The sequence below is a fragment of the Phlebotomus papatasi genome, chromosome 2 (genome assembly GCF_024763615.1).
Source record: "Phlebotomus papatasi isolate M1 chromosome 2, Ppap_2.1, whole genome shotgun sequence".
Taxonomy (NCBI): Eukaryota; Metazoa; Arthropoda; class Insecta; order Diptera; family Psychodidae; genus Phlebotomus; species Phlebotomus papatasi.
The window spans coordinates 26,850,990-26,862,445 of record NC_077223.1 but is presented as its reverse complement, the minus strand read 5'-3'; the positions used below and the strand labels follow the sequence as shown (position 1 = coordinate 26,862,445).

Below are 11,456 nucleotides of genomic sequence, written 5' to 3'. Positions count from 1 at the left end.
TATGGAACGCTCGATGATCACTTATTTTAGCATTGGCGTTAATCTCGTCCAAAGATGCAGAACCGGTTCCAATCGGTTCTAAATCGGTAATGAACCCGTTCATAGCCGATAACTAATTTTTATCCTAAATTCAATTATATTACTTCTAAGTTATTTTGGGCAATATTTTGAGTGATTTATATATCGATTCAAATCGGTTGAAAATCGGTAAACAGAAAATACTTTTGAGCAGGTATAGCAAGTAAGTCACGAGCATTTCGTAAAGCCTAGATTTTTCTATTATTTTTCCTTCCTTTTTCCATAACACTGTTTTAATTGAGATTGAGAAGGACTTAGTTGGACTTAGTAGGGTAAAATGAGGTAATTTGGGACCATTTACAATTCGGGACATCTGAGATTTCATCATTGTTTCAGGAGAGCAAAGAGAAAACAAAGACCGCGAAATAAAAGAAAAAGACGACTGAAGAAAAGGAACAACTTTTCTTTCTTTTGAGTCTCTAAAACTGTAAGAAAATCTCAAATGTTCCAAATTGTAAATGGTACCAAAAAACCTCAATTTACCATATCATGCTCTTATACGTCAACAGTCTCGAATTGCAAAAAATTATTTTAACAGTTCTAAAAAACATATTGCTCAACTGATTGGAGCAATTTTGGGTTCGTTGAAGTGGTTTTGGAATTCTTTGTCACACTGAATCAATTTTGAGGGATATCATTCTATCTGTTTTCGCTGTTTTCAAGTCGAATGCCAAGTCTGAGTCGCGTTTTTACCAACTTAATATTGGTCTGAATCGGTTTCAATTAGTTAATAAATCATTTGGCGATTCTTTCTCATATTTTATTATTATTATTTTTTTTTTTTTTTTTTGAGAACTAAAATCACAATAATCAGGAATGTCAAAAACATGCTTTGAACAAATTTAAGATCAATCATAAGATGTGAAAGATTGACTTGATTAGAACAATAGGGAGAATTGGGGAACCGGGGCAACTTTGCACCTTGGGACAGCTGGACCAAACTGGCAAACTGGACTTTATCATGATATAATTTAGCTCCACAAACCAATTGCGAATGTGTGGCTCAATTTCATTTGAAAAGGCAAAATCTTTTTGATCAGTAAAAAATTCAAATTGGTCAGTAAAAAATAAAATTTGGTCGGTGAAAAGTCAAATTTGATCAGTAAAAAAATCAAATTTGGTCAGTAAAAAATAAAATTTGGTCAGTAATAAATAAAATTTGGTCAGCAATAAATAAAATTTGGTCAGTAAAAAATCAAATTCGGTCGGAGAAAAGTCAAATTTGGTCGGTAAAAAGTCAAATTTGGTCAGTACATTTTTTTTAAATCAGTAAAATGTGAAATTTAATCAGTGGAAAATAAAATATGATCAGTGAATAATAATTTAGTCAATAAAAAACTAAAAGGAAATCAATAAAGGTTAAAACTTTGCATATCCGTATAAAAAGTATTGCACATTTCGTATTGCGAAAACTTCGTATTTTAGTACATTTCGTATTTTACCATTTCGTATTTCATATTTCGTCTTTTCTAAATTTTGTACAAAAATTAAACAGGTGCTACTGATAACTTTCCAAAGCACAGAAAATTTCCCTTTGCCTCAACAGGTGCTACTGATATCTTCCCGAAGCACAGAAAATTTGATTTTTTACTGACCAAATTTTATTTTTTACTGACCAAATTTAATTTTCTACCGATTTTTTTAAAGTTTTTTACTGACCATTAGGGTGTTTCAACAAGGTAAAATATTTTTGGCACTATACTCAGCGTGCTGTATTTGATGAGAGAAGAAAGTTTTTCTTTGACGACCATATGATCAGACGCTGTTTAGAGGTGGCTGGAAGACTCTCTCTGTAGAACAATTTTTTGATTTTACACTACAGAGAGGGTCTTCCAGCCACCTCTAAACGGCGTCTGATCATATGGTCGTCCAAGAAAAACTTTCTTGTCTCATCATGTAGAGCACCCTGAAAATAGTGCCAAAATTTTTTTCTTTCTTGAAACACCCTACTGACCATATTTAATATTTTACCGACCATATTTTATTTTTAACTGACTACATTTGATTTTTCACTGACCAAATTTAATTTTTTACTGACCAAAAAGTCGCAGCCATTTGAAAATAAGAAAGCCTAATTTCAAAAGTACTATAAAATTGAAAGATGCCCCACTTTACGGCCTACACAGTAAAAAAAATTAACACTATTATAGTGTGTAATCTTTCACACCACTATTATAGTGTTAAATTTGGAAAAAGTGTTTAATTTAAAATTGTTTAATTTAAAGTTGTTGAATTTCAAGATGTTGGATTTGGAATTGTTGAATTTAAAAATTGTTGAATTTTTATGTGTAAATTCAAAAATTGTTCAATTCTGTTTATTGTTGAATTTTCTTTTCATTTCGAAGATTTTGATTTTTTTGCCTTTTCAGACATTTTTATTGGTTTTTCCTGTACTCGAGATCTCCCCTAATGCGAAATGATTACATCTGATGCTTGGATCTTCACGATATACTTATTATGCATATAAATATTTTATGTTCCATATGACTTTTGCTCAATAAAAAGCATCTCGACTGAAGTATAAGTCTTAATTGGAAAATCATCAATTTTTACACAACTTTTGTTTAAAAATTCAACAAATTTGGTTGAAATACACAGGGCTTCACACTATAATAGTGTTAAAAATTATGATCAAACTATAAATAGTGTTAATTTTTGATCATGTGACAAAAAATACCATAAAGTTGTGTATTTTTTCACACTAAAATAATATGAAAAACTGTAATTATACTATAATAGTGGTAATTTTTAGAATTTGTCAAACAGTTTTAAATCACGAAACATTGTTGAAAAATTTTTATGATTATAACAGTGAGAAATTTTACACAGATCACAATTAAATAATTAATTTATCCGATTTCACACTATTGTGTTCAAATTTTTACACATTTTCAAATTAAACAACGTTGTTGAAAATTTTTCAACTATAAATAGTGGTAATTTTCAATCACGTGACAATAAATTACCAAAATGTTGTGCATTTTTTAAACATTTTAAAATTAAACAACTAAAATGGTCGACTTTGCACTATTATAGTAGTAAAATTTTACACATTTTTTACTGTGTAGGTAAAAGTAGCTGAGACGATTATACTCAAGAATCACAAAAATATATTTCAAGCCCAAAATTCCCAAAAAAAAACTTCAAATAAAAAAATATAATATTTCTTGGGAAAATTCTCATTTATTTATCAAATTCCTCTATAAAATCCAAATGAAGAAATCCAAGGAGAAAATTTCTTTTCTAAATTTGCGTGTAGACCACTCCTCCTCCATTCTCCATCATCCTGTACGGACGGGATCTCTGCCTCCCCCGGAAGGCCTTGATGAAGGTCTTCTCAGCTGGAAAGTCTGTCTTTGCACGGAGTATTGATTCAGTTTCCAGGAGAATGTCCATTGATGTCATGATTCTTCTCAATTGACTGACCAGGACGCACGCCTTACGACTTTTGACTCCTTCCTCAAGTGTGTTCACCCAGTATTCCATGTCCCTGACAGCCGGATTGTTGGTAGCATCGTGCTGTCCGTTCCAGTTCAGACGCACAGCCCAGACGGGAAGCTGAGCTGGAAAGTCACATCCTACGGCAACAAAACAGACCAGTTTCGCGGAATCTCGCGTGATTGTGGCTTGGAAGAACAGGTCATTTTCCGAAACGAGATTTTCCTCGATGAATTTATTGGTGAAGGGATGTGAGCTGAATTCCTGCCATGTAGAACCGATCCAGCTAGATAGACGACATGAGATCCTCATGGGAACTTTTTCATCGGGATGATTCTTGGGAAGGTCTATATTTCCAGCCTCGAGTGTCACAATTTGCCTATAGAGATTTACCCGGGATGTCCAGCGACTCCGGATTTGCTTAATAACACTGGACATGGATGTCTGAGAGAGATCATCGGATGCCAGGACATCTCCCTTAGGTGACATTTCCAGGCCACAGACGCGCTGAGCCCATCTGTAGGGCTTCCCTAGTCGCTTCTCTAGGAGCATTGAGATCATCCGATTGGCCTCGAGTCCAACAGCTTCCAGCTGAAATTTGCTCCTGGAACTCGGACTTTCGCTACCGTAGTCATCAGGGAAGAGACAATTTAAGAGACTTCCAGGATTTATGACGTCTCCTGCACTGACACCGACGTTTTGCACCTCCCGGACTTTGCACCGGGCAGCCACGATTCCCAATTCCGGAAGGAAATTGAAGATGATGGAAAGGATTCCCTTGCTTTTGTCCTTGGAGGAGAGACTGACTGTGACACTCAGAGGATGGGGCTTGAAGAGATTTGTGCGCTTCTGTTCGAGAATCAGTGTCTTGGACAGACGTCCACGATGATGACTCTTATCGGCCTCATTGTCTTCATTGTCCGAATCAGCTGGATTGTCCTCGGAGTCTTCCTGAGTTTCCTTGGTGGAATCTTCAATTTGTTTGGCTTCCTCCTCGTCCCCGTCAATTGATATGGCCATGTATTTATCGCAGGCATCTGCAAATCCCTGAGCATTCGAATAGAACAGATACAGAGGACGTGGAAGAAGTCGTGCGAGCTTCTGCACTTCCCATTCCTTCTCCACTCCCATTTCCAGAGCTTCCTGGAGTGGACGAGTAGCCTTAAGGAGACTCTGTAGCCGAGGAGCCAATGATGCCAAACGCTCAGCCTTACTGTTTATGTCCTCAGCCACCAATTCCTTCGATGCCTGCAAATCCTTGTAGAGCGTCGCCAGTTCCTTCCGCTGCTGCAATTCCCACTCCAGACGTGCCAATCTTCGAGCATGCTCGTCGTTCTTGGTTTTTTCCGGACGGGAAATGCTCTCTGGAGCTTTTTCATAGAATTCCTCCACGGAAACTAGGTCAATGTCCTCATCCTGACTCTTGAATTGATAGCAACGCTGCACTTCACGCTTCAGATGATCAGCCTCATACAGGAGATTCTGCAGCTGCAGACGATTGCTGTCAACATTGAGCTTTTCCCGATGCAGTGAATCTCTGCCCGATCTTATGCGTAGCTTATCCAGACGATTGAGTTTCTTCAGCAACACCACCATCATGGAACCATCCACGCGTTTCTCAGCAATCTCATGACGATTCTTTTCCGGATCCTTCTTCAGGGCATACACATCAGAAAAGATCTTACGCAAATCCTCACAAGTTTGATGATACAGCTTGGAATCTTTCTCTGGAGATCTCTTAGAAGCCTCCTGCTCCTCGAACTTGATGGCATTCTGTAGAAAAAAGGGATAAAAAATTCTTACCTTCCAGGAAAATATCAAAAACAAAATCACCATACCAAGTAAACATTTTCCTCTTTGGAAATCTTCGAGGGCGTTGTATCATTGGATGAGGATGAAGTCGTGGTCCTCCTGCGCTTCTTCTCACTGGATTCCTTCTCAGAAGTTTCCTTATTGACCATTTTTTAGGATAAATTACTCTTGTCCGGGAACCTGGACGCACTTCCACTTGTCACTCAATTGAGGTTATGCGCATGCGGGCTGCGCGGGGAATCCGGGGAAATCGATGAAATTCATCGTGTTCAAGGGAGAGATATTAAGGTGAAAATGTGTACATCACTTCCAGACACTTCCACAATTTTGTATGGAAAAGCTCTTTACACTTCCAACATTTCAGAAGACTCCCAAAAATGCTGCATTCAATACTTCTTGCACTCCCATGCACTCTTCGTGCTTAGGAATCAATAATTTATTTATTTATTATGAAAAATCTAATTAAGCTTTATATATTTTGCTTATATTTTGAATTTCTTGCAGCAGATAGTCTTTCACACTAATGATATTTTAACCCATTCAGTCAATGTACCAGAAATACTTGAGATAGAATGTTCATATTTTGGGATTAGTTTCCTACAGATTAATAGATGATTTTTTTGAAAAGAAAACTTTTTTATTTATTACGGGGGTGCGGGGAGCCCCTGTCAAACACACGTCTTAACGGTCGCTGAATTTAAATTCTGTGCCTTAATTCATTACAAACTCTATTGATTTAGATAGAGTATCTATCCAATAAAACAAATTGGCAACTAGAATTCAAATCAGAAAAGAGGATGAAGGTCAATTTTAACAAATTCGATGGGATGTCGAATTTTCCGTCCGCCATTTTGAGCAAAAATTTTGCATGACCCTCCGCGAAGAAAGAAAACAATAACAAAATGTATTTTCATCTCTGTCAGACCATTTTTCCTAAGTAATTGAAGAACTAAAGTTACTAAAAATCCATTCCCGACAGCAATTCGGATAAAAGTTCCCCAGAAATAAATCATCTAAAATCACTCAATTTGCGTATGATGTATAATACCATGGTAAGGAATGGATTAATATTATCTGTGTTTTACAACCAACAGAATTTCTTTCTATGAATTTTCCAAGAGAGGGGAAGATTTTTCAGGTTCGTATTAAAAAAGGAGTCCAAGATTTAAGACTTTTTACTGAATACCACACAAACCGAATCAATTATATCACTATATAAAAAAAAATCTCTTACTTATTTGGTTCGTAATTCTGCCTCACAAAATTCCTGGAAGTCCTTGGATTTTCCTCTACAGGAAAATGAAAATGTACTAGCATTTTTTACGAATGTGTCCGGTTTAACTCTGCTTCGTACCATTTTTTCCCACCTTTGTAGGCCTCATTTTCCCCTAAAACATTACATCGGACACCAAAATTTGGGCATCAATACTTAGATGGAACTTTCATCTACTTGTTTTCACCATTTGTAGGAGGTATCACGCATTAAAATTCAATTATAAGCTATTTTTCTAACACATGTTTTTTGACACTCAAAAACCCATTTTTTCCGTGCATTCTGACAGTCAGTTCAGAGCTCGGTTAGGTGTGATTCTCTTATAATCACACCTATTGTAATCCTCGGATTTTCTCTGACACTTCCAAACAGTCTTACAGAACATATTTCGGATATAACTGATTTCGAAAATTACCAGCCACCAATTTAAAATGAAATGTGGGAAGTTCCACTTTAAAACAAGGAAAATTGGATGAAAAATACTCGAAATACACCGAAGTGGCAATAAAAGAATCACATCTACCATAAACAGTCTAGTTTCATTACAGCACAAATCAGAAAGCAGCAATCACACCTATTGTAATCCTCGTATTTTCCCTAATACTTCGAAACTGTCTTACAGAACATTTTTTGAACATCAGTGATTCTTAGAATTACCAGTGATTAATTTAAAGTTAAATGAGGAAAACTCCGCTTGAAAACAAAGCAAATTGTATGAAAAATTCTACCATACACCTACCATAAGCAGATTTAGGCTTGATGTTTGATTTGACAGAAGCGAAACAAAAACATCTGATGAAGTCTCACTTTGCTGTGGAAGTGCGTGTTTTTCTTCGAGATTTTCTTGAAAAATGTTGTAATATCCCAATTTTCTTGTCAACTTGTTCAGTGGAATCTCTGGATGGGTCAAAATATCCAGAGCGGCATGCACAGTGTGACCTAAAACAGTCAGGAATTCTCAGAGTTGGTGGTCAATAATTTTGACTGATATTTTTACGAATCTGCAGAGAAGGCAATCTTTGTGAAATTTCCTCCGCCCACAAAAATGTCCCCCTTCGAGCGAAACATTTTCACGGTAAATATTAACCCTGATAAACCTTCTATAACTTGGAATGTTGTTTTTCTTCGAAAACACTCTTGAAGCGTGAAAAAATGCATAAAATAATACACATCGGAATTACGATTTTAGACCCATTTTTTTATTTTTGCTCCTAGGACCCAGGAAAAAGGCCTAGGCTCCCAAGTTTGTCAGGAAATGTGAGATATGGGATTAGCTATTAGAATATATGACCATGGATGATATTCATTTAGTAACTTGGAAAAAATCAACATTTACGAACCTGCGACGTTACGAAGGTGCAAAACCTCCCCTATTGTCGTTTCTAATTTATTGAAACCAAAGAATTCATTTGTGATGAATGAATGAAAGAATGAATTTGTGATTGAAACTGTATTGAAAAGTCTATAAGAGACCAAAAGTACGAGTTCAACGAGTGCAACAACTAATTTAGCGCAGTATCGGCCATTTCTTGACAATGTTACATTCGAAAAATCAGGTAGAAAGAATGATAAAAAAATACTTTTTAATTTTTTTCTTTTTGCAAATGACTTGCTTTCAATTCATAGATATTATTTATGCATTTAAAAAAAATTATTTAATACCGTATCAAAAATAATTGTTTTCCAAAAGTTGATTAATCCGCTAAAAGTTTATTGTCACATTTAAAAAGGTTAATTGAGTTTACTCTGAAAAAATAGACAGGATAAACGCCAATTCCAAATATGAAATTCCAGATATGAAATGAAGTTACGACAAATGCTGATTTAACTGACGAATAGTCTGCAAAATACGAAAATAAACAGAGAATACTTTATTTTCGGACACTCCCACTTCCAAAGACTTCCAAGCACTTCCAAGCACTTCATATCCCAGCTGTACACCACTTCCAACCTAATATCTCCCCCTTGACCATGTTATTTACATAATTGTTACTTATCAGTTTTAGTGACCAAGAGTTATCAAAACAAAAGGCAGCTAGTGCTAAAAATGTTGCGACAATCTCCAAAATTAACTGTAAGTAAAAATCAGTAAAAATCTTGCATAATCCCCATCCAGAATTCAAAGAAATTGCTATTTCCCAGGTGCTCGTGCGATGTAAGCATGACAGCGCTAGTCTGACGAAAATTCGAGAGCGCCTGGCCACGGGACCAAATTTCCAGGACTTTGTGCAGAATCCCACGCACAGCCGGAGTGAGTGGGAGGAATACGAGGGAAAGCTGAGGCGGGAGAAGAATGAGACTGAGCGCTTGAGGTTGCCTCCATGGCTAAAAACAACAATTCCAATTGGGAAGAACTTCAGCAAGATCAAAGAGCAGCTCAGGGAACTTAATCTGGCCACAGTGTGCGAAGAAGCCCGGTGTCCAAATATCGGGGAATGTTGGGGAGGTGGAGAACATGGGACTCAAACAGCCACAATAATGCTAATGGGAGATACCTGTACACGTGGCTGTAGATTCTGTTCGGTCAAAACAGCCCGGAATCCTCCTCCATTGGACACTGAGGAGCCTAAAAAGACAGCCAAAGCCATTGCCAGTTGGGGACTGGACTACATTGTTCTGACATCTGTGGACAGGGACGATCTGGCAGATGGAGGAGCAAATCACATTGCTGAAACTGTCCGGGAGATTAAAAAACGCAATCCTAACATCTTCGTGGAGTGTCTTGTGCCGGACTTCCGCGGGAATAGGGACTCCGTGGTAGCAGTGGCAGAGTCTGGCTTGGATGTCTATGCCCACAATATTGAGACAGTTGAGGATCTGACACCATTCGTGAGGGATAGACGAGCAAACTACCGTCAAACTCTGAAAGTCCTCAAAGAAGCTAAAGACATCAATCCGAATCTCGTCACAAAATCCTCAATTATGCTGGGCCTTGGGGAGACAGATGAACAAATTGAGCAGACAATGAGGGATTTACGGGATGCAGGAGTTGACTGTCTCACTCTTGGCCAGTACATGCAACCCACAAAGAGGCACCTCAAAGTCAATGAGTACGTGACACCGGCGAAGTTTAAACAGTGGGAAGAGAAGGGCAATGAACTAGGATTCCTTTATACCGCCAGTGGTCCCCTTGTGAGGAGCTCCTACAAAGCCGGCGAATTCTTCATTACCAGCATCCTCAAGAGTCGTCGTGAGAAGAAATCCAATAGCCATTCAGAAGCTTCTTAGTCCAATTTAAAGAATTTTACTAGGAAAATCTCGTGAAATTTCAAGTTTGCGTGCATGAAAATTAATAAAATTAATAAAAAAATTGTTATGTTTGTTCAGCAAAAAAGTTTTATTTTATTAGCATTTCAGTGGTTCATAGGGGAAAGTACTCTCCCTTCGAACGTTCATGCCTTCGAATAATGTGATTTTTTTTTATTTTTCCTAAGAGAATTACATATAATTATCACGCAATTATCAATAAATTGATAATAAACAAACTAATATTTAATAAAAATGTGCAAGTTTCTTAGGAAAAATAAAAGAAAATTCACATTATTCGAAGGCATGAACGTTCGTGGGGAGAGTAATTTCCCCTACCCCATTCACCTGGCAGACTTGGCATTTGAAGCATTTGCTTCATGCTCTTCATGCTCATGTTGTGGGATCTGCATCATTTTACGTCTTTGATTTTTTTTCAGGAAACGTGTGACTTAATACTCTAATTATAAAATATTACAATATCAGACTCTATAAACATTAACCCTTTAACGACCGACGAGACACTTTTTACGGACTGAAAATCAACAATAAAAATTAAACTGAGAAATATAATCAATGATAAGTTTTACATCTAACCTTGGAAAGTCCAACAGAGTCTGATTCGGTGTATTTTGTGCTTCTATGAACAATAGGGACAAAAATAGCCCAAAAATTTAAAATAATTTTTCTGACAATACCAATGAATAATAATTTTCGCTTTAATGAAAAATATGACGTATGAGTATTGTAGTTTTTATTGCCAAAAGGGTTTTGCTTAAAAAAAAATTGAAAGTATAAAAAATAAATAAAATCAATTATGAATTTGAGAATTTAAAAATTCGCCATTTTTGAGCTTAAATATTTATGCGCACACACTGCAAGGACGGGGCACCAATTTGATTTTGACTCCACAAGGATTATCGATGCTCATTCACACCGAGAGAAGAGATTGTTCCTGAAGGCACTTTGGATCAAGAAAAAGATTGACCGGATTGTAAACAAAAGAGCGGAATGTGCAAGCCAGAGGAACCACTACTAAAGGAAAAAGTCGTTTTTGCATTTGAATCTGGCAACACTAAAAAAAGTGGCTGGTGTTGCATTTAATTTTTAATGTTTTTAGGAATTTTTATTATTCTTGAGGAATTCTTCTTGCCTAATTTTGTTGAAAGAGGTCTAATGAATATAAAAAATGCGATAATTGTGATAAATTTGTGAAACTTGCGTGTTTTTTTGAGACCAAAAGACAATGGGTTAACGAACACTAATACAAAATTGGAAAATTTTAATGTTTCTTATAATATTTTTATTCTTTTCTTCCTTTACATTGAAAAAGAAACTATTCTAGAATCCTTACAATGTAAGAGATGTGAGATTTATCCCTTTTTCTAGAAGGATAAAAAGGATTTTTTCGAGTCAATGACACTTATGGTGATCTAATGGAATGAATTTCGGTGTCCGGAGGGCTTCGAAACAGCACACGGATTGTCTGGGAGGCTACCTAGTACTTCTAGGGCCCCCTCCAGAGAAGTTAGAATGCCAGGATGATTAAGAAAAACCCCCAAGAGCCCCAAAACAAATGAAAAATGTAGTTTGCATGCTCTTTTTGCAG

General features: G+C 36.6%; 2 protein-coding genes across 2 annotated transcripts; one reads left to right on the top strand and one right to left on the bottom strand.

Moving 5' to 3' along the window:
* Positions 1-3,234: 3,234 nt before the first annotated feature.
* LOC129803203 (THO complex subunit 5 homolog) lies at positions 3,235-5,553 on the bottom strand. The gene is made up of 2 exons (XM_055849617.1): positions 5,355-5,553; positions 3,235-5,289 (listed from the first exon to the last, which is right to left on the bottom strand). Exons 1-2 carry the CDS (start codon positions 5,475-5,477, stop codon positions 3,322-3,324), a joined length of 2,091 nt encoding a protein of 696 aa, XP_055705592.1. The 5' UTR covers positions 5,478-5,553; the 3' UTR covers positions 3,235-3,321.
* Positions 5,554-8,570: 3,017 nt separating this feature from the next.
* LOC129803240 (lipoyl synthase 1, mitochondrial) lies at positions 8,571-9,935 on the top strand. Its single transcript, XM_055849690.1, has 2 exons — positions 8,571-8,675; positions 8,744-9,935. Exons 1-2 carry the CDS (start codon positions 8,649-8,651, stop codon positions 9,827-9,829), a joined length of 1,113 nt encoding a protein of 370 aa, XP_055705665.1. The 5' UTR covers positions 8,571-8,648; the 3' UTR covers positions 9,830-9,935.
* Positions 9,936-11,456: the final 1,521 nt, after the last annotated feature.

Excerpts from the sequence above, each read along its gene's own strand:
- LOC129803240 (XM_055849690.1), top strand. The coding sequence starts at position 8,649 with ATGTTGCGACAATCTCCAAAATTAACT. Across the intron at positions 8,676-8,743 it reads GACAATCTCCAAAATTAACT|GTGCTCGTGCGATGTAAGCA; the intron begins GTAAGTAAAAAT and ends GCTATTTCCCAG.
- LOC129803203 (XM_055849617.1), bottom strand. The coding sequence starts at position 5,477 with ATGGTCAATAAGGAAACTTCTGAGAAGGAATCCAGTGAGAAGAAGCGC. Across the intron at positions 5,290-5,354 it reads AAGAGGAAAATGTTTACTTG|AATGCCATCAAGTTCGAGGA; the intron begins GTATGGTGATTT and ends TTTTTTCTACAG.